At 35.5% G+C, this 27,716-nt stretch overlaps 1 protein-coding gene across 1 annotated transcript in view; it reads left to right on the forward strand.

Moving 5' to 3' along the window:
* PCDH15 (protocadherin related 15) overlaps window positions 1-27,716 on the forward strand; it is a 714,631-nt gene that overhangs the window by 365,023 nt on the left and 321,892 nt on the right. The window contains exon 12 of the mRNA XM_067552760.1: window positions 22,329-22,535. Within this exon, the coding sequence (XP_067408861.1) occupies window positions 22,329-22,535 (207 nt within the window). The remainder of the gene's footprint in view (window positions 1-22,328; window positions 22,536-27,716) is intronic.

The raw sequence follows: 27,716 nt of genomic DNA on the forward strand, positions 1-27,716 counted from the left end.
TATATTGTTATCACATCCTAGCATGTAGTGAGGATTTGGTACCGCCTGCCCTGCAACCTTGGCTGCCTCGCAATGCTTTGCTGCTGTAAACAGCCAAGAGCATGCAGCTCACACACTGAGTGTCTGTGAATAGCTGCAGCGTGCCAGCAACACTCCAGTCGCATTCTGATTTCCAGCAGCCTTGGTTACCACCTGCAGTGTGACTTCAACACACACTCAGTCCCAGATTTCCCCCCCCCCCCCAAATGTACAGCACAATGCACTGTCCAGCCTTCTCCTGGACAGTTGAGGTATTATAGGTCAGTTGCCCCTGTGAGGTTTACTACTTTAGTTGGAGTTACCAAACAATTCAGTTTAAAAATAGCACTGGGTTAGTTTTTATTAAAGAATAAAACAAGTTTATATAACTACAAAGAGAGGGATTTCATGTGAGTCTGAGTATAAGGTATTGAAGTCAGAAATGGTTACTAGAAAAATAAAGATAAAACACTTTCTAGTAACTAAAACTTAAGAAGCTAGGCTCAAGGTAAAATTCTTACCACATGTTCCTAGCACAGGCCTGGTCAAATTCTCAGGTCAGAACCCCTCCCAAAGTCCAAAGGCTGGTTCCTTTTTCTTTTTATGTGAAAGAGAGTGAGACAGAGAGATTCACTTGCGCCTCACTTTATAGTCCAATTCCCCTTTGAAGTGGATTCTTCTGAGAATTACCCCTCAAAGCAAAGTTTATTCAAAGAAAGCGATGTGGAGTCTGATGTGAAGGTGCCCCGAAACTCTTTCTTCTCCCCTGTATATGCTGAAATGCAGATTTGCTTGTCTCCTTCTTGCTATCTCAAGGATTCTGTATACTACTTGTATGTAAATTGAGGTAATCACAAATTCCTTTGTTTAAGATAAACCTGCTTATCCATTCTCACCTATTTAGTGCTAAGTGGGTTTGAACATATGCTACCACCATCATATAGGGAAATTCCTAACTTTACATATGATATTACTACAAACATTTCATCATGATATTATTGACCCAGGAGTTATTTTCAAGTGATACCTCACAAGGCATATTCTGTACAAAGATTACTACAATAGTGTGTAGGGTGTGAATACATGGGTGCATTCAGTCACAATTGTAGTCATGGGTTTCATGTGCCATCAGAGGCACCATACACTATTGAAAAGATGAACACTTGGCACAATTTGGAACAGTTTAGGCTTCCTCAGACCACAAAGAGAGCTTTCATCTCTGAATATCTGAAAATGACAGCTAGCCCAAAACATGTTACTGAGACCCCAAGATGTCACATAACTAGTAGGAACAGATCTCTTGAAACTAGCTCTGGACATTTGTTAAACACAACAAAGTCACAATTCAGGATCCCAAGTCCTCACCTGGAAAAAGAGGGGCTCAATTTCTTGGAAAGGTTTTTGATGAATATACCAGATATCCAGCATTCTTTCCCAGCTGTTCTGAGGAGAACAACGGATATGTGGTGGTGTTGTAACTGTGTTGGTCTCAAGACAAGCTTAGTGAGGTAATGTCTTATATTGGACCATCTCACCCAGTTTGTCTCTCTTAGAACAAGGTATTATAGTAGTACAAAGGAGGGAAACACAAATGCAAATCCACTGCTTGTTGGTATTTTGAATGATCCAACACCTGTTTTACATTTTAAAATTTTTCCCCACATTTGATTATTTGGTAAAGCGGTAATCTTAATGCAATTGAAACTATTACATTTTTAGAATGAAATAGAATTTCCAATTATGTTTATTTTATAATCCACTTCCTTACTAGGTTGTTTTCAGGTTGTTTTATTTATTGGACTGAGCATAGCTGTCATTGGGATGTATAAAACTCAAATGGATTAATGGCTAAACAAAAATGAACGCGTAGTTCTGGTTCAAACCTGACATAGCAAAGCCCAGGTTTTTTTGGTTTTGTTTTGATTTTGTTATACAAATCCAATGATAGTAGTGCAACCAAACATGTAAATACACTACATCAATTAAAAAAATTCAATTACACAAATCTAGTGATACATGTTTTGTACCTTAATAACAAGCTGTATTATTAAATGAAATTTTTACAGGAATTATTAAATTCAGATTGCTGTTGTTTTTTAATTCAGTCAAGGGGATAATAAGCAAAGGCATCAATCTGTAAATATAATAATATTCCAACTGCTTGAATAATAGCAGTTTAATATAGTACTATTCAGGGATCTATTGAATTGGTACAATGTGACAGTTTTGTTCCATATCAAAGTTTTAAGGATCTCTCATTTAATATTGCTAGATTTGTTTTTTATTGTGTTTGAGTTTGTGTTGAATCTCATCGCATTATATTTGGAAGGGTGAATGTGTAACTCAGAAAAATATTTGTGTTTAAACTTAAAGTATACAAGTTCAAAAGACTTACTAGGTTTAACACCTAGAATATTTCACTCCCTCTGATATCAGAAGATCAGTGTGTTATCCAAAGAACAAATAAAAGTGAAACAGGGAAAACTAAGTTTTATTAATACATAAATATTAGAACGTATAAAGACTAACTTGACAATAGGATTATAAAGCATCTGAGGAAAGATCTCCTGGGTCAGAAACATGTAACCAGAGGAATATTCTTACTTTCAAGAATTTGATTCCCCCCTAGTGTTCTATTTGTTCCATTTTTAGATGTTGTTTTTGAAATGCCTGATGTGTACCTCACATTTTGAAAATTGTAATTTTATATTTTGTAGTTTGAAGATTAATACATGCACAGGCAGAAGTGCCATATTTGTCATAGATGCAAACCATAATTGACTTCAGAATTGGAATACAAAAGGCTGCTTTTTTGGAGCTCTTACAGCAATTGGCACAATCTCTACTAAAAATTTCAGGAAGTTTAAATGTACTTAGTTTAAGCATGACCTATTTTTTTAATCCACAGTGGATATATTTTGTATTTGTGAAAAGAATTTATTAGACAATAGACCCCAAACCTGAGTTATTATCCAGATTATAATGTGCAAATAATGCATAATTCACCATCTCAACCTCAAAGAGTAATTTGCTTTTTTGATCTTGAGCACCTTTGAACAGCTATTATTAGCCAGGGTTACATGAGCATGTTAAAATCTTATTTTTCTCAGAGATTGCAACTGCAATTTAAATTTTCCTGTATGCTAACATTTATAGTGCTCTGTCATTTGGCCACCTTTATGTCTAAGCATTGTATGCTTCACTTCTGAAAAGTAACTACCTTCAGATTTGGATGCTATTGCTAGGGGAGAGCAGATTTGGATACTATTACTCTGAGACACTGGGGTCACCTTTCTGGAAACAAGACTGGGTGATCTTTACATTCTGCTCTGACTATATTGTTACTACTGCCTTTAGTTATGTAATTGTTTTTTAGGCTTGATAATTTTTCTAAAAATCATTTAATCAGAAATCAAATTAGAAGAACTCTCAGGCAGACTTTGATGCAGTCCAGTTGGAACTTAATTCAATTTATTAATCAGTTATAAACTAGACTAAACTACATTAAACTAGGCTACATTAAACTCTACTTTAAAATTTGAACAGACCATTTAGAAATGGAGATCATCAGGTATTCAACAAAATAGTGAAAAATTAAAGTTATGTTCTCGTACTGTTAAGTAATTTATGAATGTCATACAAAGCCAGAATTTAGTACTGTTATTCATTCTCAGTAGCCACTTAGTCTCACTGTATTCAATAGAACTAATGGATTAAGATCAAGGTTCATGGAATACGATGCTACTACCTGTGAGTAAGGGAATTAGTTTGCCCCTAAGGGGTTGGGTTTTTGCTTTTGTTTGTATTTATTTTAAATATATGTACAAATTAAAAGTTCAGACTGTGTTTTTTATGAGAGTGCACAGGTCATATGGAAAAACCTTGTGCTAGTACAAGAGATTTACCTACCTTCACTTTTTGCTACAGGTCACTTTTTTTTTTTTTTTTTTTTTGGCTTTGGGGAAAACCTCCGAGATGGATGATGACTAGAGCCCTGAGAAACTTTTCAGATTAATAGTTTTTAACTTTTTATTTTGAAATTTAGGTAGATGTATTTTTAAAGGGTAAAAACACCAGAAAATTAATCAAAATGAAAATTGTTTTAAAAAATCATTTTGGGTCAGGCACATTTTGTTTGATGTAAAACTAAATTTAGATAAGGGTCAAGTAAAATGTTTTGTTGACTCAAAATGAATTTTTGGGGTGTTTTTATTTTTGTCTGTTTGTTTCACTGAGGAAAAAACAGAAAATTTTCTGTTCTGGGTCAAAAAATATTTTTGGTTTGGTCACCGAATCAAAAAATCAGTTATTTGCTCAGCTCTGATTGTGACCCTCTCAGCTATATCAACAGCTTGTATCAAACCAATGGATTAGTCTCCTCTAAATACAGAAGGAGAACCAATAATTTTTCTGTTACTATTCAATATTGTTATAGAATCTTTGGCAGTTTTAAGAGGACCAGAAAGGAACATGAAAGATCTTGAGGTTAATGGAATATAATGTAAAGTTTCTTTTCCTGCTTATGTCCTTCTAGTAAAATCGATACCTAAAATTACTACAACAAATAGTAAAATGTCTTTATTTTGGGTATACAAATCAATCTTACAAAATCAAAGCCTTCTTATGTGGGAATTTTACTGTTTTTATCAGAATTCATTTTCTGTTTTGATGGCTAATAAAGTAAAAAATATTTATTTTAACTATAAAATCTTTATTGAAAGTGGGTTGAATAGGTGGAGGAAAGTCATGTTAATATTAAGGAGTGTGTGTTAAAAAAAATTACCATTTCTAATGTACTAGAACAAGATATTTCCATATGACCTGTGCACTATATAGAAATACTCAAGTTTTGCTAAATTTATATGGATTCATTAGCTGAAGATTGCATTAAACTCCTCCAGTTAAGTTGAGAAAAAAGGAGGATAATTTCTCCCAGTATAAACCACTGTTTTTGGTCCCTTCAGTAAGAAAACATATTCTTATATATCCTTGGCTCCGATACAAGATAGAGTTTTTACAAATTCTCTGTTTGATTAATATGCCTTATTGCTTAAAATCTTTGCTTCATGGAAAATTTAATACATTCCCTTTTATTGGAGATGCATTAAAAGTATGTAAAACTATTCCATGACATGTAAAAATAACACACAAACTGTTATGGAATTTTTCCCTTGACATTATTTAAGTTAGTCTTCTTGGATGATATATTTGGAATATGTATCAGGGATCCAAAACTAAAACTTTATCATCAGGCTTTTGTGTACTATCTTTTGAAAATATAGTACATGCTCTCTCTGTATTCCATAATCACATGCATTTTGTCAGATACAAGCTAAGCATTTATTCAGATTCATTTATATGAAAAAGGTAAACAATTAGTGAGTCCTGAGGTTGAAACTCTTCTGACTAATTCAGTGAATACAAGCTTGATTAGTAGATGTTAAAGGACAATTATGGAAGGGCAAGCAAATCTAATTGAAGAAAGCTAGAAAAGGGATGCAAAAATAATATCTGCAAAAGAGTGGTCTCATGCAATGCAGAATGTATAAAACTCCTCCATGTAATTAGCACAAACAGGTTTTATAGATATTTTTTGGGGGGATAGGGGTTTGTTTGTTTTTTGTTTCACACAAAAGTTGTATTTCCTTCAAATTACATAATAAACTAGCAGAACATCTGGCCAAACATAAAATGGAATTGCGTTGGAATGGCATGTATTCTAAATTTATTGTAACACAGAAATACTAGAAAGATGTGCAGTATTTTGTCTGGTATACCCTCATATTTACATATGTTGTTTGTTTAAAGTTTGTTTTTTCCAGTATATTGATTTACATTCTTTTGACTTAAATTAATAGATTTCTATATGTGTGTCTGTGGGTGTGTGTGTGTATCAGTAATAATACAAAGACCACACTTAAACAACTGATAGTGACTGCTTCTACTATATTGGGTTACACAGAAGATTTATGATGCTATCTAACCATGTAGCTAATTACTTTTCATCTTTAAAAGGTCATGGTAACTTCTGAAGAAAAATGAGCTTTGATGTTGAACTACGTAGATATGCATATGGACATAAATTCATACATTAATTGTTATAAAAGTATAATATTCAAGCAGTTGTTTCCATATAACATTGGTGCATATGCCTGTTTATATTTTGAATTAATATTTATAATGGGGGGGAAAACTTCAGATCATGGAAGGACTCCCCCACCCCCAAATACACATGGAGCAGTAAAAGTGTAAGGATGCATCTAAACTGAGGCCCTGTTCTTGGCAATTGCTGGGCATCTACGAAGTGCACCAAATTCCCATTGATATCAGTTAGAGTTGCAAGGACTCATCATTTCTTGGGAGGAAACCGTTGCCATTGTTTTCATAAAATGATTGATTGTGTCACTTGTTCCTGCAATTGCTCAGCTTCTCTTACACAGCACCACTGTTTCAGACACCGGCAAGTTAGTGTGTGTACACTCAGCGTGCCTTACGATCAGGGCTATTTAAGTGCATTTTCAGTTTTTCCAAAAGCACCAATTTTTAAGTTTTCATTACAGCTGCCGGGAAAAAGAAATTGTTGGATAGTTTCCAGAATGTCTATTAGTTTCCAGAATGGCTCACTACAACATTATGGTGATTGAAGGGCATTCTTGCCCTGCAATATCAACCTCAGAAGAGAACACATCATAAAGTGGTAGTGGCAGAACCAGATCTGTAGTAGTATTCAATTTCATAAGAATTTAGATGGGAACAGTGTCTAAACTACATTGGATAGAATTTGGCAGATCAAATTTAAAAGTTGCAAGAAAATTACTTTGGGATCTTGCTCCACAACAAGCAGTGTGTCAAGCAACTTAACAGTAATGGCTGCTTAACTCACTTTCTAGCCATTAACCTTATAGACTCATGGGATTTAAGGTCAGAAGGGACCACTGTGATCATCTAGTCTAACCTCCTGCACAACACAGGCCACAGAACCTCAACCACCTACTCCTATAATAGACTCTTAACCTAAGACTGAGTTACTAAAGTCCTCAAATAATGGTTTAAAGACTTCAATGTACCTTGCTCAAGTGGAGTGCTATTTTGTAACAAAATTAGATCCTACGCTAATCGGTGCTGGCGTCTTGGTGAGACTGTGAGCAGCTGAAGAATGTTATGAGGAAAGTCAACATTTACTATCTGGGTGTGGAGATTAGCCCAATGTTCAAATACAGATCTACCCAGATAAGGGCTCCAATCCCAATGGACATAAAATAGTAATGTGATGAGGAAACTGGCTGCAATTATAGAGTACCACTCACTGACACATGTTTGATGTGAGCACACCTATGGAGGGGAGATATTATTATAGTCCTTTTGGTATGTGTCATTGCCCACAAGACCATTCCTGAATTAATGAAATGTTTTAAATTAATTTGCCCAATGCAAGAAACAGTCTGTCAGCCAAAAAGCCACTACTTCATTGTGATGCAGGCCATGCTGGATCAGAAAGGCATGTTCTTGGATATGTATATCACCTGTTCCTTTATATTTACATCAGCAGGCTTTGCAAAGTACATGATTTTCACAAACTCCAGCTGGCAGGAAAAATGACAGTGTCATTCTTCCACTCCATTCAATAGGGATTAATTGGGTTCTTTGTTCCTTTTGTGACTCTTATTGATATACTTATCCATTATTCTCTTGGCTATTGAAATTTTACCCAGATTACATCAAAAGATTTAAGCACTGAGTCTTGATGAGATGGTTGAATGTGCCTTTGGAGAGCAGAAGGTGTGATGGACATATCTTCTAAAGTGCAGTGACTCATTCCCAAAACTATTTTAGTAGGCTGTGTTTTGCATAATATTTGTTAAACCAAGAGCAAGTTTTTTTTCTTCCTGTGAATTGAATTAGGAGGCAGAAAGGACTCTTGCAGATGTGGAGTACAGCATTACTGAGAGTATCAGGAAAGATAAAATGATAAGGGATGCCCACTGCCGATACTTCATTACTGTAGCCACTGGAGATTGGGGAGGGGGAGAGGAGGAAAGCATTAATAGACATTCAATGCCAAATAGTAGTTACAGTCAACAACAAATTACAAAGAGTATTAAGAGATTTTTCAACACCTGTTTCCTGATTATGTATAAAGTTTGCTTATTTCATCAAGTTTTGATATGGAGCAGCTGGGTAATGGCAGTATAATTATCAAGTTTTTAGATGTAGTTTTCACACTAACTAAAACTTATTTTATTTATGTTAGTTTCCTCTACTTTAATCAATGATGATGAGACCAATTTAACTGCAAAACTTAATTTTTTTTAAGTGGTCACAAAGTGGCACCCAGTAGGATTCAGCATAGGAGGTCATTTATAGGGTGTATAGAGGGGATCTGTAGTATCTAAGTAACTGGAAAAAATATGTTAAATATGATGGGATAGAGGAAAGATACAAAAGATGATGGTTAGGATGGGGGTACTGGCTGATGTGAAGAAAAATCACTAGCTTGGAAAGTACTGGATTGAGCAAGGTAGCTGTAACTGGCTATGCTGCTGGTGCTTGTTTTTCATGGCCCTCAACTATCTGATAGATCTGGTTTTCACCAGTTAATACAGATGCACTCTCTATGTCTGGTGTCTTTTTCCACATCATCCTCAGAGTCTTGTCATCTTGCTGCATCTTGCTGCATTCTCTTGGCCTCCAGCTTTTCTTTCTTCATTCTCTGCCTTTGGATCAGCATTAGGTCTGACTTCTCCCTCATCCCCCTTGCAACTCAAGGAATATCCCTTCCTCCTCAAATTAATAGGATCTGCACTTTATCTTTATTTGCCTCTCAAAATATTATTAGTGGGTCAGGGAAGAATCTTAGCAGGTACAGCAACACCTGCTTAATTTGGTGTAATTGGTACAGCACTTGTGTCTGCAGGATTTAGTGTAGTTAGGGTAGACAAGATAATAATAAATATCTAGCTCTTATATAATACTTTTTGTCCGTGGATCTCAAAAGGCTTACAAAGGAGGTTGGTATAATTATCCCATTTTACAGATGTAAAAGATTGTATTATAGCTTTTAACTGTCTGAATGTTGAAAGTTTAGAAAGCACAGCTGTTCAGAACACACAGAAGACTTTTCAGAGCTCACTGAATGCAGTCCCTAGGAAATAACCCATAAAATAAAATGCACATTTTCCTAAATATTGATAATTTTTTATGTTGGAATGTGTATTTTTTCCTGAATCACTTGAGAGAGAAAACTGGAGAACTGAAATACAGACTGTGATAAATACGCCATTCAAAAAATGCATTACTCCTTATTTTGGATCTGTTTTATTATCACTTTGGGCCTTTTTAAGATTGCATTTATTGAACTTTTAACTGAAGATGATCACAGCTGATGCCCTGGCACAGTGGAAGAGATATGTGCCAACGATCATGAGACACACTTGGAAACTATATTGTGCCTTTTAACCAGGTTATGGAGCTGAAGAGCTAGGAGTTTCACTGCACTGGAAGCAGAAGAATAGAAAAAGAAAAAACATAAGAAAATATATATAAGAAATATAAGTATTTCTCCAATCCCACCTTCTAATAGTGATGTTGACATGTATCACCTGTAGAGTTTAGTACAATTAATGTATTCCCATTTGACTTTAGAAGTGTTTATCTTTTATTGTGGCAAAGTTTGGCACCATTATGCCCGTCAACAATGCAGGAGGTAGCCAATCAAAATTAATTGTCTAGGAATTTCTGCTCTCATTGGGATGATTATTGTATCCTTTTGCAGTACTTGCCAATAGTAATATTTGTGGCAGTTGTGGGTCATATTTGAGGTAGAAATTAAATTCTGATTAGAGGCAAGAGGAATTTAATATTTGTTGAAGTAATGGATGTTGGAGATGAAGTAATGGATGTTGGAGAAAGAAAAAAGAACATCACCCGGGGGAGGGCGGGCGGTGGCGGCGGCGCATACTTTGATCAACTTTATGCCCTTCTCTTTGAACCACAGAACGTTCACTAATACTGCTGGCCATTTCCACCCTGGCAATAACAATGCAGTACCTAGTAATACTGGCTGCTGGGTAAAATTCACCTTACTGAGTGCACACTATAATTCCCTTCAACAAGTACTAGACATAATATACCAGTAAGAGACCTCTGGTAAAACAGGCAGAATTAGCCCATGGGATGCCTGAAAAGTCTTGGGGAATCCTCATGGAAAACAATCAAAAGTGAGATATGAGGAAATACATTGTGGGAAAGTGTTGGGAGGAGCAGTGAAGCTGAAATGCCAAGGGCTTACCAGCCACATTGAGGAGAAACCAGTTCAGCTGGACCCAAGTTAAAAATGTCACACCAGGTATTCCATCCAGCTGAGGCGACATGTGCTTGTAAATTCCCTAGGATGGCTGATGGGTGTGGATAAAAGATTTGCCTTAGCTCAGGAGGCATGCTGGCACATAACAGGCTCATCTCTTTCTATTTTGTGCCTATTTAATCTTGGCTTATTGTTGTGTCAGGGGATACAGTTTTGAAAAAGCTGTATTTTTAAGAGTATTGAGTCTTTGTTTCTGTCAGTACATGGAGAAAGAAGGAAAGGGTTCTGTGTTTTAACTCCTCCACCTACGTTACTGCCTGGAGTGATGGTGGTGAACTATCAAAGAGAACAAGAAGAGGAGCATAGGAAAAATGTCTTGCTGTTAGTTTTGCTGGTTATGTCAAAGCTGAAAATATTGTTCCTGTCTTTTCATTATATAGCTAGTATAGTTGCCACCATTAAAAAGTCATCCAGTACCCATAGTTGCCACACACATTTATCTGAGATTCCAAAGTATCCTCTTCTGAATATAGGGAAAAAACTGCTTAGATAGTATCACAGAATGTTCAGTTTTTCCTTACACTCAGAACATTAAACAACATTGGTATCCTAGATACTGCTGCTTAGTAACTGTGATTTAAGATTGACTTCTTATTTCTATACCACTATAGCACAGCACAACAGAGAGGCCAAATTTTCAGTTTATATACATCAATTTTATTCCATTTACTTTCATTTACTGTATTATCCGCTTTGCCTGTCTGCACTAAATGGGCATTTTTCATTGCATACATCATTCAGAATATGCTATAATGACTGCACAGTAAGTATTTTTCTTTACTCAGAGTAAAGTGGAAATTTTATTATTTTCAGTGGTGGACAGTCACAAGGTTTACTTTTTATTGCACTACAACATCATAAGCATTTCTAATATAAAAGTCACTTATCCATATCACAGAGAAAAAAGATTTATGTTTGGTTGGTTTGGTTTTTTGTTTTTTGTTTTTAAAAACCTTTCTGCCTAGACACATTATGTTCCAATATCATTTCATTGCCACATCACAGCTTCAGTGACGGAAAAGTCAAAAATCTCTGAAGTTACCCTCTGCTGCTTGCCCCTAAAACAATTTTAATCCTTGTCAGTAATTCTCCTCCTATACTGTACTTTCTGACTTTGTAAATTAATCGGGTGTGCAATATACAATCTAATGCTTTTCCTAAATCTAGAGAAACTGTCCCCAGTTTTACCTTTATCTCCTGATTCAGTTATTCACTCAAAAAATTCAGACAATTTTGTCAGATGTGACCTTTCTTCCAGGAATCTACGCTGACTGTTTTTTTGTTTTATTTTTTATTTTATTTTATTCTTTAAACATTGTATATTGTATTATCTCTTCCTCATAGCTGAAATCAAGCTTATGTGTCTGAAGTTGCCCAGCCCTTTCCTTGTTCTTTTATTAAAAAGGAGACCTGCATTAGCCAGCCTGCCATTCTCTAGTACTACACCATTTTTAGTAACATATCAAATGTATTTGCCAGGGGCTTTTCCTTATTTCCATTTCTGTATCTCATAACCAATGACAAAAGCATAGAGAGTACATTTTTTTTACTCAGAAAAAGGGAATGAAAGCAGTACTGGGACTTGCTGTAGCACTGGAAGTTGTTGCATTTACAATTTTTACTAAGACGGATAGGAAAAAAAATAGACAAACTGGCCCAAGATATGATCTATCTAAATTATGTGATACACAGCAATAGTTATCCACTACAGGATGTCTACACATTAGAAAACTGAATAAGGCAGTAGCCAATATAAAACTGCTACTGACAATACTTTAAACTTTAGCATATTTCCTTTCCGTCAAGAAATGAAATTAATTTATCATACTAAAGTCACTATCAGAAAAGTCTTAGGAAGTAGTAGAAGGCAATTGGTTGTAAATTTTCTTTAAATTTCCATTCCAATTTTTTAATGAACTACCTTTGGCCATGCGCAAGGTCTTTTTATATTCAATTTACATGTTAATTTGAATGTTTGATATTTACTGGAAAAAATGTTTAGATAAATCAAATTTTAAAATTGCATGTGTGAGTATTTGAAAACTGTAAATTTTAAATTTGTATGTTGAAGTAATTGTACCACAACCATCCATCAGAAAAGAAAAAAATATAGTATGATATATGTGACCATTCCCAGGTAAGCAAGTTTGAATTTTGAATATCTAGATTTAAAAAGTTCAAAAAGATATTTGTTCTATAAATTCAAGGAATATTCCATGAGCTGAAAAAAGATTAAATTCAAATAAATAATGTGTTGAAAATTATTTGCTCAATTCCAATTATGTCTCCCAGAGTAGAAAGAAGCAATGATGTGGTGGTTGCATTTCTACAAAATACTCTATCCTGAACCTAGTCTTAAAAGGTAGCTATCATGTGTACGAAAAAGCATTTAGAAGTACAAAAAGAACACTGCCTAAAAATCTGAATTGACTGTTGAAAGAATTAAAGTATTCCATGTTACTGACCTAAGATGCAAAAAAGGGTTTTGACTGCTGCTGATGCTGCAAAAAAGAATCCTTATGATATTTTTTGTTTGTTTTTGTTTTGAAGAAGAGAAGGTAGTGGCCACCCTCGTTCCAGCAAATATTTTTGTCAGTAAAGAAGTTATTTTGAGAGGCTAAAGGCAAGTCTACTCTACAAAATTAAGCCAATCTCAGTTATGTCAACATACAGTCACCGCCATAATTGAATCAGGTTTACATGTCCACCCTACGCTTCTTGTGCTGGTGGTGTGCATCCTCACCAAGTGCGCTTGCACTGATTTAACTGCCAGTGTGGGGCATTATGGGATGGTTTCCGAAGAGCAGCAACAGTCGATATAAGCAACGCAGTGTCTCCACTGACACTGTCAACCTAACTACATCAATCTAAGCGCTGTGCCATTTGTGGAGGTGGAGTTAAGTCGCTGTACTGAGTGAGTTACATCAGTGGGAGCTACATTTTAGAGTAGATGCTTATAGAGTTAGGTTGATGTAAGCTCTGTAGTATAGACCTGGCTTCAGTCTGCAGCATAGGACCTGAGTATATCTGTCAAGACAGACGTTCTAAAACCACACATTTCATTGAGTTAGAATATTTTGAAATCTGAATAACTCTTTAATCTTATTTTTTATATTTTTATATTCTTAAATGAGCAGGGTTAATTATCTATTTGAGAAATAATAACCTGCTTTGGATGTTTGGTCTTATAAAGAACTATATAAGATATATAGAGATATACACCATTTCCCTCATGTTTATTGCTCACAGAGCTCAGTATTAATAATAAGCCAAATCTTGACGTCATTGCTGAGTTTTTACTTATAGATTCTATGGATTCTTTACTTATTTACAAGTAAGTTTTTATTTACTTAGATTCCTACATTTTAAGATCAGAAGGAACTATTATGATCTAGTCAGACCTCCTATATAACACAGGCCATGGAATTTCACTCAGCTTCTTACAGTCTTCTTTCCCAAACTTTACTTAAGCAAAGTTCCATTGGGGATAGTGGGACGCTTTTATTTCCCTAGTAAAGACTATAAAACTTCATCAAGGATCTCAGGAGTTTGCACAATGACAATTTATCTTTCTGTTAAATACTTTGAAATTCTGTGCAATATATGTTGCCCCTAATTGTTGATTCTAAGTTTGTTTATTTCTCTGGCAGTTATCACAATGGAATGGTAATAGATACTGGATTTAATCTTTCTTCTCCCCTATTCCACTTGGGTCTAGACAAAGGCATGGTTGCTGCATCAATGACCGCAAAGGGGACCCATGTAGGCTTTTATATTCTGTTTTTCATTCCTCTCACTCCTTTACCATTTACTCCTTTACCATTCTTCCAATAGGCAGAAGACAGCCAACACACTAAATGTATTCTGTAATTTTATGTAGACTGAAAATCAACATACAAACTTTACAATAAAGATAGTAAAAAAAATCATTTGAAACGTAGGCCCATATATATCACTTAGGGCACAATATAAGAAATAGCATATAATAGAATACCTAATAGATATCCATGATGCCTTGGAAATATAGGTTGAGACTCTTTATAATCAAGGACCAATAGTTGCTAAGAGAAAAACTATAAAATCACAACTGAGTAGTGATTGGGCAGGGCAGATTGGGCAAACTGAGTAGTGATTGCTCATCCCATCATGATTGCTCAAATCATACCCTGTAAACAGCTGCACCATTCTAGCATTTCAGTGTAGATGTTCACTTCAGCGAAGGAGGAGTTCTTCTGTTGCTGTAGGTAATCCACCTCCCCTGAGAGGCAGTAGCTAGGTCGACAGAAGAATTCTTCCATTGACCTAGCACTGTCTATCCCAGGAGTTAGATTATCTTAACTGAGTGTCTCAGGGGTTTGGATTTTTCAAACCTCTGAGTACTGAAGCTAGGCTGATGTATCTTTTCAGTGTAGACCAGTAGTTAGCTCTTTCTCATACAACATGTAAGGCATCAGGTTCAATAGGGTCTGATTGAATCCTTCTAATGCTTTAATCAGTTATTTTAATACTGGTTTTTGTACAGAACATTTTTTTGAGTTTAGTAATATAGTCAGTTGTAGCTTTTCATATTCTGGTTTAAGTTCTTTCATTTCATCTTTAGTCATCTTGGTACAGTACATGGTTATAGATTGGTTGCTATAATATACATGCTGCAAATTATATTTAATATACAAAATAATTGCAGCATTGTATAACAGATTACATGATAAATAGGATTAAACATATTTGATTTGAGTATTTTTTTAACTATTCTTATTTTGTTGTATTATTTGTCCTCTTATATCCACTTACCTAACAAAATAAGTTTTTTTCCGTGTTATTCTGATATTTACTTACACAGTAATCATTCCTTTGCAGATAGTGTAAAGGACCTGGCTGCTCTGTTATGAGTGATTATTATAACAGCATAGCAAAAGTCAAAATGTCTTTATATCTAAATATCTGTATTGGAGAAGAAGGCTTCATTAGTTTGTTTGGGTTGGGTTTTTTTTACCCCATGGATGGTTTTCTATGTCCTTACGGCCCTGATGAAGGGCTGAGTTATACCTTATTTTTTCTTTACTTTAAACCTTTTAGCCATCATCATTTCCGACTACTTTGCTTTCACTGCAGAATAGTGGACTCCATTTGAGATCCATTAGTGTCAATCCTTAATTGTCTGGAAGGATCATTGACTGTTAGTAACATGAGGTACAACATCCTAAGGCAGAGTCCAATTATTCTGCAGTCATCCATGACTAGAATAATATTTTTAATCAATGACAAGTTTGATTAGAGCCCAGGATAGTAATTATTTTATGTTGTATTTGAAACCAAACAAATAATACTAAATGGATAAACTGGGACCAAGACCCTGTAGTCTCCCAAATAGCAGTGATTTTTTTTATTTGGGGGGAAAAATTACTAAGTTGTCCATTCTAAATGTTCCAAAATGTATCCTCTAAAGAAACTAGATAGTAAAATATTTATACTTTCAAATATAATGATCTCATCTACAATCAAGAAATAGAGAATTTGTTCAGATATTAATGTAATAAGAATTATTCATAAGATTCACGTGCATGTGAGAACAGGTCCTGTAAACAGAATGCTGAACTTTATTCTTGGAAAGTATAGTTTACAAAAGTCTATTTAACCCCATGTTTCTCAGCTAGTGAGTGGGGTACAACCTGGAAGTGGATTGCAAACAAGCAGAAACACTTTGGAACCAAAAACAAAGGAGTCAGAGATTTTTTTTTAAAGTGAGACATGAAGATAAACTTGTTTTCAACTTTTCTTTTACTAGCAGAACTGAATGTCTGAAACAATTGCATGTTTTATGTAACTGCATCTTTTTAAACAGAAGCATGAAACCTGAGAAGCTACACGGATACCTCCAAAAAAATTGAGTATGGGCTCAATTGTGGACTAAAAGTACAAACAGTGTAAATTAATGCTGATCAAACTGTTCCAGATAAATAATTGATTCTGTGAATTTATCCCTTTTCTCATATTCAAATAAAATCTACAAACTAATCATGATTTTCCTGATTTTTTTTTTATTTGTAATTCTTTGTCAAATCATTTTATCCAAACAAATTTCAGTCTTTGGATTTATCTCCAGAGCATTTTGATCATTCACTATTCCTTGTGTGATTGGATAGCTGAGTCACGTGGTATTTCTGTTCTTTGCTTAGATAGCTGCAATTTTTTTAAACACGAGAATAACTGAGTAATAATGAATAACAAATAATCATTTTAATAAATGAATACCCTTGTTCACAAGCAAATATATTTCACAAAATCCATGTCAACAGAAACTAATCCATATGTTCATGGTAAAAAGAGGGCCAAACCCAGCTAAATCTGAGCCATGAGTCAGAATTATTTTAAAACATATATCTGGAAACTTCTCATAATCTTATCACTTCTTTATCATTGACTCAGTTTCCTGAGGCAAATGTTTGGTATAAAGGCCAGATTAACACAGGCAACAAGTATACAAAACCTGTTTTTCTATCTACTGATATACATTTAGAGCTGAGTGAATTATTCATGAAGACTAATGTAGTCTTTTTTTCTGCTTATGGAATGACCAATAGCATATTATGATTTTTTGGATATGTTTTTATTAAAATTATTCAACATTTTTTCCCAAGCATTTTAAAGTCTTTGAATTGGTAAAAAAAAAAAAAAAAATAGTCTTCTGTGAGGATTCAATATTTAGTTGCCAGGAACACTCAAGTATATCACTTACAAATTCTATTTCTGCAAACATTACTGCCTCTTTAGCCTAAGCATTCAAATGTATAGAGCATGCCTGCAGAAAGAGGTGCTAAGAGAGCTGAAATGAATTGATTAAAAAAATTAACTATTTGAAGAAATGACTTCTTAAAATATATTGTATTTTATTAATTACTGAAATAGTGTCATAAAGTTTCAAAATAAGTTTTATATTTATAAAATTTCAAAATATTTGGTAGGGCTAAACACACACAGGTATGTATTTGTGTCTGACTGTATATATAAATACTTGTAGTTTGTTGGCAGTTCTAATTCTGTATGTAAATTGAATGTCTAACTTATAATGATAGAATATAGTAATAAGACTTTGAGTGGTATTCATTTAAATAATATAACTATGAGAAAATAACTCCACTAAGTATATTACAGATAATGCAAAGTAATATGTCAATGAACTTTTGTAGCTAGTGTTTTGCTTAAATGTTTGCTTTTAATGCTATTTGATTATTTCGACTAAAAGTAACTATCCTCAAACAAGACTCCTCAGACTTCTTTGTTGACTTTTCATAAGTATAACCTTAGAGGGGAAAAACAACAAGTACTCATGCTGCTCCTGGAATATAACCAGAAGCCAAAAGGTTATCTTCCCAGTCCCCTCCTGGATACATTCAGTTTGCATTTTTTTTCAAAGATTTCACAATAAATAAAGGACTTCTGTTCAGATTCTCAACACTTTCTGCTTAAACAGTTTGTGTTAATGTGAGGGAGTTTTGCAGTCCTTGTAAGGAAATATTACTGATTGTATTTATGATTAAACACACTTATATGAGACTTTACTGATATTAGGGGAGAAATTGGAAGGAGGGGGAAATACTCACTCTTCAAGGGAGACATAAGTGTTGGTTTCTCATCTCATTTCTGGGCTTACTATGAGTCCTCACACAAAATACCACATACTCTGTATGCATACAATACAGAATTGTCTATATCTGGTAAAAACTAGGAAGGCAGAAAAATGGAGATTAAAATATTTTCCTCTCTTGAACCAAATTCAGTGAGGTTATGTGCTGTCTAACAGAAGGAGAACTGTAAAAGGTGTCCTATACTGTGTAGGGAGACTTGCAGTGGAGGTTCTCTGCCCCCTTTCAGTTAAACCTCTTGAAAGGTAGAAAGGGTCTATATTTTAATTCCTCATTTATTACAAACATTAGGTCCATTTCTAGAAATGCATAAATATATAGTGAAAGGATCAGTAGAAAATTGGTTTCCTCTTCCTTCATATTTTAAATGTTTTGTTTTCTCTTTTTATTATTCCAGAGTATTCTAAATTATACATATGGATATGTCAATCAAAACTAATACTATGTAAAATTGCTTTGCAGTGAGTTTTAACCTCTGGGACACCAATGTAAGATCCTGGATATGAAAAACAATAATGTGTGCAAATTTGGCACATATAAAACCAACTGTAGAGAGAAAATACAAGCCATATCATATATGGTTATACTTAGTGAGTTACTGATTTTCTTTTAAAAAAGGGTTTCCTGTCTATTAGGAGTTTTTTGCCATAGTCATCTAAAAATAAAGAGCTTTGCTCCCTAACATCTTCCATTGTCTCAGGCTATGTTCAGACTGATGGCGGCGAAATCACCGCCACCAAATCGATCTTTCTTGATAGATTGAGCAATCAGTGTGACCTGCTCAATTGATCAGGAAGTCGACTAAGTCCACCCCCTCAAGCAGCATAGTGCTGAGTCGATGGGAACGCTGTTCCCGTCAGCTCAGCGCAGTGTGAACAGTGCACAGAAGGGAAGCAGAGCAGTCAACGTCAGTTACGCAAACTACTCTGCGTAGTTTGCGTAACTGTCGCCGAATCGCGCGGTAAGTGTGAACCAGCCCCCAAATGAGGATTTTCCCTAAGTAGGGACTGTAGAATTTGGACTATTGTCTTTTTGTTCAAATAGGCACTCACATATTGCGCTGATGGGTGCAGTAAAATATCCAATCTAGATAGATAATTACCCTTTTATTACAGGATGGATTCTTTGCCCACTCAAGCTTTAAAGCAGGACTTCATAGTCATGCTGTAAGATGTTAGGGAGAATAAGATCCTCTGTTCTCTCACCCTTAACATTTTCCTTTTTATTTACCAATCTAACAATTGTAAGGAGGATGGATGTATAGTTCTATTTTAATTGCTACTAGAAGCTGCTTTATATTTTTACCTTTCAAAGCAATTCTGTAGGTCTGTTCCACTGAGTTTTAACCTCTGGGACACCTATGTAAGATCCTGGATATGAAAAACAATAACGTGTGCAAATTTGGCACATATAAAACCAACTGTAGAGAGAAAACTCCTACTGATTTCAGTAGAGCTACAATTTTTTCCTGTAATGTTTAATTGCTCCTCTATCAAATGGAATTCAGTAAACTTAGCTGAAAGATTTTGGAATGATATAATTATAATAATTAAGGTCTCAGTCCTACAATTTACAATGCATGGGCAGACCGCTAAGCTCAAACTGATTCCTGTTAAAGTCAATGGGGTTCCATGAAGAAGCATCAGTCTTCCTGCATGTTGTAAATTGGGGACTGATTTACATCCATTTTTATTATTCGCTGTGTTATATTTTGTGTTAATTAAGATGGATTAAAGATTGTTAAAAAAGAAAAACTTCTGGTGACTTCCTATGTCCCATAGGTATGAAAGAACAACAATAGATAAAAAATTATAGCTCTGATTCTGCAGTTTGTTAATCCTGGGTCCAGTGAAGACATTAGCAAATTTCCCGTTGGTGAATAACAGCTGTTGTGTACAAAGTTCTGCATCCAAGAAAACCCATATTAATTTCAAGCATAGAGGTCTACCTGCTGTGATCCAGTTCTAAGATCTGGCTCTATATTTAAGGGTTTTTAAAAAAAAAGTCAAACAAAAGTAGATAGTTGGGGTTTTTTTAATGTATGCTGATGTCACTCTTGCTAGTTTTTCACTTAACAGTTGACATGCAGAGTGAAGGATTTTTCCAAGTAACTTTGTGCTCTGAATGTGTTTCTTATGAATCCTTGAACAAATGTTGTCATTCATTTTGAACAAAATGACCAGCTTGATAGTGTCTACACTTAATTTTTCTCTTCACTTCAAACATTATTCATCACCCTAAATACTGCTTTTTGTGCCTGGTATGTAAGGAATGTGACACACTTACAGGTAGGGGAGGGGTCTTGGCCTGCGCATCTATCAACAGCACAAACGTAGCTGACCAGTGTTCCTTCCAAAACAAGGGTTAATTTATTGGGTGACAACCAATACTAAACACAGGGGTCAGAACATACAACGGGGTTAAACCCCAGGACCCAAAACCACACAAACACAACCCTTGGTAACACCCCCCCCCAGTCTCTGGGTTAGATGTCTCTCTCACTGTCTAGCTTCGCCTCCTGGCGTTGTTTCTCCGATCGTCTGCTGTTGTTACTGCTACATGTCTGCTTCTCATCCTAGATTGTGTCTGCTTCTTATCCACATCTTGTCGAGCCTACCTACACTACAACCACGATCTTTCTCTACCACCCACCACACTGTCTCCAAGATGGACAGCCTCGGCTGTCGGGTGCGTAGAAATTATATAGCCTTGGTCGAGGGTCTGTTAACCAATGGGGAAGCTGGGTTTTCCCGCTTCTAGAGGGTTGTGCGCACGACACTTAGGCTTGCACTCAGCACGCAACTGTGGTGCACACGGCACTCAATTAGTCTGCACACGGCACACTGGCATTATTCCAGGGTTCCTATTGTTCAATCTCTGTTGTCAGGCAGATCTGACTTCAGTTGTTAGAGTGACCGCTTGCTGCCTTAGCTGACCTTTTGACCTTGTCTGTTCTTACTGCTGCTGAGGCAGAACTCCATTTTAAAACAAGATAGATTTCATAACTATGTGCAAATGCAAACAAATAGGGGGAGGAGAAACACTGGTCTACAGGTATATCAAATTTTACTCTGTATACTAATACATCTGGAATGAACATCTTGTAGTTTGGCGGGGATGGTGGAATACTTTTATTATTTTAAAAGCCAGTATGTTGCAGGTATCTTGAAGGAAGACACTAAGGGTCATTCGAAAAACTAGGTATTTTGGTCACTTCAGTCAGACATTTGATCTGTGTTAATTTGTATTTTGCTCATCTTCACTCCTCAGAATTTGCACACAAAAAAGTCCAGTCCTCATAAGAATGACAATGGAAATTGATCTGAATTAAATGTTAATTTGTATCTTATAAAAACTGCTGTGCTTTCTCTTCTGACAGACCTGAATCCTGTGTATTTTACTAAACATTACACTTCTCACTACTCAGCAGAAATATAATAGCACAGTATTTGCTTTGTGTATTGTACTTTCCTTGTTTTTTTTAAACTGGTCAGTTACTTGCTAATTTTAAAACATTTTGGAATTTGCAATGGGCCTCCCATCTACTGTTGCAAATGTGTGGTGTTCCTCTTGTATCTTTAAAAAACTTGAACATAAATGGATACTATATCAACCCATTACACTGACATTGAAATGTGATTGTTATTTGAACTGTTTGTTAAAATTGAAATGTAGATTAAAAAAAAAATAAGAATGAAACTGAAGTGTTAACATGAGAGAGACAAATATTGGAAAATTATTCAGTTTATCATATATCCAGACAATATCCTCTCCCAGTTTTCTGCAGAAAGTACTAAGAATCTGTAACCATTGTTGGAAGGACCAAGGCAAATTTCCTATCTCCCAGTAATTGTCATTTCATTGTCAGGCAGGTTAGTCTAGGTGGTAATTATGTTGTACAATGAATACAGTTATGCAGTGATTTGTGGCTTCTCTCATCTTCATTGCAAGATATTTTTCATAACTACTGATGTATTAAATAATGACTTTTACTAAAACGGTACAAGTCTTGAGTTTGTAGTTATTAAAATCAGTGGTCTTCATGATTAAACTTATTGTATTTGCTTTGTTAGTTAATTATTTGTTTAATATATATGTCTTTTCTCTGATGTGACATTTAAAAATAAGCAGAGAAATACTAAATATTAATTATCTGTGTGAATGATTTGTTACCCTTGAAAGTAAACCAGTAGTAATTAATAATTATCCATAGTTGTACCTGAGCTGAGGCAATTATATACTATATAAATTGGTTAATATATTGTATGAAAAGTCCATAGAAAATCAGTTTTGTGTCTTTTTAGGCAGAACAAGACAATGGTCATCCACTTCCTGCCTTTGCCAATTTACATATTGAAGTCCTTGATGAGAACAATCAGAAGCCTTACTTCATAGAATCTATGTACGAGGGGTTTATTCTGGAGTCCTCCCCAGTGGGCACAACCATCTCAAACAACCAGAATTTGACTTCTCCACTGCAGATCATAGCTTTGGACAATGATGTAGAAGAGGTGTGTTTCTCTTTTTTTTTTTATTGGACCATCCTTATGTGTGTTTAAAGTTTTTATAGAAGCTTAGAAATGTCAGTTTTAATGCATTTATAACATTGTGAATTAAGCCTTTTAAATAATATGTACAGTACCCATGTACAGCTGAACAAATTGTTTGTTTTTATTTATTCACTTATCTATAATATAGCAAGTAAGTTAGTCAATGAATTTGACTTACCAACAACTTGTTAATGATTTTTTTTTAAAAGTTTGTTCGTTATTTGAAATTATTTGCTGAATCATTTCAGCAGATAATCTTGATCTGTAGTTTTTTCATGAGTCCTTCATTGTGAGTAGCCAATATTTGAAATTTCAGCTGTGATGGTTCATTTGATTCTGCTTGCATAGGTTTTTAGACGATTACTTACAGGTTACATGGTATAATTTATATGTCTTGGCTGTCTGAATGTTTCCAGGTTTCCAATGTAAATACTTTTTTTGAGTTCAAAACTGACTTCGGCTACTATTCTGTAATATTTGTTTAAAATTTGCTATAGTCATGAACATTCCTGCTAGTGATTTATTTGCATATATATTTGCAGAAAGTGGACACAGAAATGGCACAGCTGTGTGTTTTTATTCAAACAAATGTTTTCAGGAAATTATTTAACATATTCCCCTGCTCTGAACACCACAGGCTTGATTCAGCACTGAGATGATCCATTTTTGTGCCGGTCTGATTCCACTGACTGGAGTAACAAAGTGGTGATTCAGGTCCTTGTGTCTCAGAGATGAATCCTTCAGACCAAATTCAGCCTTAGTGCAAGGGATTACAATTTCCAGTGAAGCAAAAACTTACTTATATGAGTCTTCTGTAAATGTAGGTATGACGTGCTCCATTCAGCCCCTATACCTTAAATGGGAGTTGCATCTGCTTACACCAGGATTGAATTTGATTTGAAACATTTATATACTTGAGCTATATGGCATTACAGCTAAACTAATCTGTGTACTTGGGTCAGAAGAATTTGGCAGAAGTTAAGGTTTCACAAACCCCTTAGAATATTTTTGGATTTAAAATTTAAAATTTTTTATTTATTTATTTATTTTTTTAATAATCATCTTTAATTTAAACTATTGCTCTTCAAGGATAATCTAATTTTTAAAAGCCTGTTGTTCTAAGTAGAAGTCTAACCCATTTAAATGTAACCTTGTTCTGCTTCTATGGCCATCAGAACAATGTTTTTTTAATTTTGTTTTATATTGTTTTTCAAGGCTGGAAATATAACAGTACAGAATTTGTTTTGTCAGAATCAAAACCAAACTTTAACATCAAATGTACGAAGTCTGGAATTAGTTTAGAACCCAAAATATTTTCAGGAAGAAAGAAGGTATAAAATTGGAAGTGAACAAAGAAGAGACAGGGAAGCATAAAGAGTGAAGCTGAATTAAAGAGGCCAAGTCTTTAAGGTGAATGGAAATTTGAAGATAATATGAGAGAAGAGAGGAAAGCCATTGTGGAGACTGATAATGTCAGGAGACAGGGTTGGAGTGTAGGGAAGTGGATATAGGTTTGACTATGGCATTTAGATAGTGGGGAGAGGAATAAGGGAGTTGGAGGCTTGAGAACCAGAAATTTTATCTATTCATCCATCCACCCAAGATTTTTTTTATAATGGCACCCATCACTGTATTATCTGCGTAATAATCAAATCTGCTCCAAAGTCAGTGGGTAAACTTATTTCCTACTTCCCTTGAAGCAGTTGAGGAAATAAAAACGATGAAATTTTATAACCACATCTCACAACTCCCATATCTCCTAAAGTCTGTGTTCTCTCCCTTCCTTCTTGCCTTTGTCTCTTTTTGCTTTTCTTACTTCTTGCTGTGTTTAGCTGTCTGTAGGAAAGATAAGTCAAAGAAGAGTGTTTTGCAGTAATATTTGTGGTTATTTTAATCTGTTTCATTAATGAATTCTAAACGTGCAGCCCTATTGCCCAGAAAGTCCAGTCTCCCATTCTTACAAGCTTCATCTTTGAGGTTAACAGTTGCATAGTTCCTGATGAATACAGCTGATTACATCATCAAGAGATGCTCTCTAAAGCTTTGTCTACGGGAGAGTGATTTTAAATGCAAAATCCATGTAATACATCTCACAGCCATCCACAAAATTGTCTCTGTCAATTTATAAGTATTCCAGTAACTGCTTGGAGTAGACTTGGAGGAGAAGTAGCTAGAGACAGGTTTCTCAGAGGCTGATCGAAAACTGTGGAACAAACTCCATCAGGAATTAAGAACTACCACAATCCCATGCCTTTCTGTTCCATGTGGGAAATGCACTTCTTCAACATTTTTCATATTAATGACCATACACATGTTATGTGCCCCCCCGCATAATCCGGACTGGCGTATAGCTGTGTCACCCCAATTCCTCACTCCTGGGCCCCAACTTACCCTGCTTTGCTGTGTGAACCACCCACTCCTTGTCAGCCCTGCGAGTAATCGGTCCCTGGCCTAGTGAAGGAGCGCATCTGGCCAGCCACTCATGGGATAAACCTCCAGCAAACACCCCCAGTCCCAGATGCAACCCTGGAAACTGCCATCTTGCAGGGTTCAGTGCTGTACACTGCACCCTGCAAGCTCATTTACATCTGTCCATCAGTTTATCAAAGATATTGATATGCACCAGCTCTGTCACTCTGAGAGGTCTCTGCACACACTCAATCCACATGCACTGTTTTAGATAAGACAAACAAATAAGTTTATTGATTACAGTAAGATTTTAAGTGGCTCCAAATCAGTTATTAATAAGTCAAGGAGTAAATCACAATTAGGTTAAGATGCGAGTTATCTTTTAGTTAAGATTAATACGTCAGTCTGTATTCAGCTTACCACAAAGGCTGGTTGCGATGCCTCTTGCAACCAGGCCTCTCCTCCCTGTGGGTAGATTCTTAGTCTTTGGTGCTGCTTAGAAGATGGATTCCAGAGGAGAGCCCGAGACAAAGATGCCTCAGCTTTTAACAAGTTTCCCTAATACCCCCTGGGATCAGGTGATTGACCCTGTGTGGCAATGGTCATGATTTCTTCCACTTGAGCCAAAAGTGCTCACAGGTGTTTAGGCCAGTCCATTGTTCCTGTATACATGCCTCTGCTGGACGTGGAAACACAGCTTTGTGTTCGCCTGCATCTGTTCAAACCATATGAGACACACATTTGGGGATATGACACAGCAGGGTTTCATATCTCTACATATGTATGACATTGCAGGAAACATGCTACCAAAACAATAATGTTCAGTATGTCATGAGCATTCCAAAAACATCTTACATGGCATACTTGCATTAGACAATACACCGTTACACTGTAAGGGTGAACATGAATGATATACAAATCACACCATAAGGGTGTACGTGGGGTACAGCGTGTCACAACATAGCACTGTGTACATATTTTCTTTAAAATGTAAAACACACTGGTATCCACCTTGAGAGAGGAAGAGAAAAAGAAGGAAAGAACAATTTGTGACAGATGCTAGTCACATAATTTAATACATTAGTTAGAAGATGCTCTGTTGTGGTGATATGCAGTACAAGAACTTGACTAGACTAATTTTTGGCAGGTTTGAGACACAGTTCTAAATCTTTTCAGTTTAAACTGGTTTATGCCAGTGTGGATGTGGACAAGCTAAAATAGGACAGATCCTCCCCCACACTATTCTTCTATGCACTGGTAGTCTTTTTATATCTCTGAGCCAACTGCTTAGGAGGTGTTCCAGGAACTGTACGAGAGGTACCCAGAAGGCACTGCAACTGAAACCATAAGAGCACTTGTATGTATGCTGTGTAAGCCTGCAATGGTTCTTAAAGTGATTCAGGATGTCTTCTGTGGATGCATTGATTCATTTGTGCCTAAACTGATTCAATACAATTGATTCAATTACAAACAATATAGTTCTCTAGCATACATGCAGCTTTAGATATCTTTGGCCAGTCCAAGGGCAGAGATAACCGGGTCACAGACTAGCATCTTGCAGTGAGGATAAAGGGGAAGAGGAGAATGTTGAAAGTACTGTAGTTGTATGAAATGGCATATAGCTAATTCTGCAGTTCCTTGTCTCCATTGCTCTATTTTTTGTGAGTGTCAGCAGTGGTGAGAGATCAAGAATGTTAACAAAATGAAAATAAATGTTCAGGATTCCACCCCCCGGCCATTATGTAATGGAGGAAATCATATACAATTATATTGTGAATCTCAAAAGGAATGTATGAACCAGCTTGCAGACTTCAATAAACTTTGAAGCTTTGTTAGGTTAATAGTTCGTACTGCCCTGATTAACTTTTGTCTAGCACCTCTGGCCTGCCAAGGTCTCAGTGCTTCAATGGTTTTGATAACAGCAGCTTCTTTCTTTTTTGTAGCTGCATATTGTTTCATGCAGGAAAAAATCAAATTGCATCTGAATTTTTAAATAAACAACTAACTTTTGATTGAATGTTTAGGAGGTTATATAGTTCCAGTTTTTAATGCCGCACCCGATACTTGAGTTGTATACTATTTTTTTAATGTTTCTGGTTGGATGGGGAGTTGGTTCCATTTAATAAACAACTGTTAGCTTCAAAATATAATCCTGCTAGTTTACATTTAAAAACAAAACAAAAAACATTGTGTTTAAACTTATCCTGCCAGTAGAGAAGCATGACAGTTCTGAAAAAATAACCACTTGGTAATTCATCATACACAGTGTTTACTGGAAGACTAATAATTTATTGCTGAGCCCTAGTCTGCATTAAGATTTCAGACTCTCTTTTGGTCATGTTTTAACACATTAGTTAATACGTTAACCCACATGACAGTAAATTCTAATGTAGAGGCTACACAAATTGTTGTTTCCAGTCATGTTTAATGGGCCACTTCACCTTGAATGGTCTCTTGAAATATGTTAACTATGCTAAACAATCTGTCCCACCTTGTATTTAGCTGTGACAATCTGAAGACATTTCCCAGACCTGAAGAAGAACTCTGTTTAAGCTTGAAAGCTTGTCTCTCTCAATAACGGAAGTTGGTCCAATAAAAGATATTCTCTCTCCCATCTTGTCTCTTATGTTTAACTGTAGACTATTGGGGACTAATGACTAGCAACTAAACTTTGTGTCCTTCCAGTGGTAGATATTTCAGTTGCGTTATTTATTTAATGTCTGTTAATGAACT

This window comes from Emydura macquarii, unplaced genomic scaffold (genome assembly GCF_026122565.2).
Source record: "Emydura macquarii macquarii isolate MOO-44397 ecotype Brisbane River unplaced genomic scaffold, CSIRO-AGI_Emac_v2 contig_1390, whole genome shotgun sequence".
Lineage (NCBI taxonomy): Eukaryota > Metazoa > Chordata > Testudines > Chelidae > Emydura > Emydura macquarii.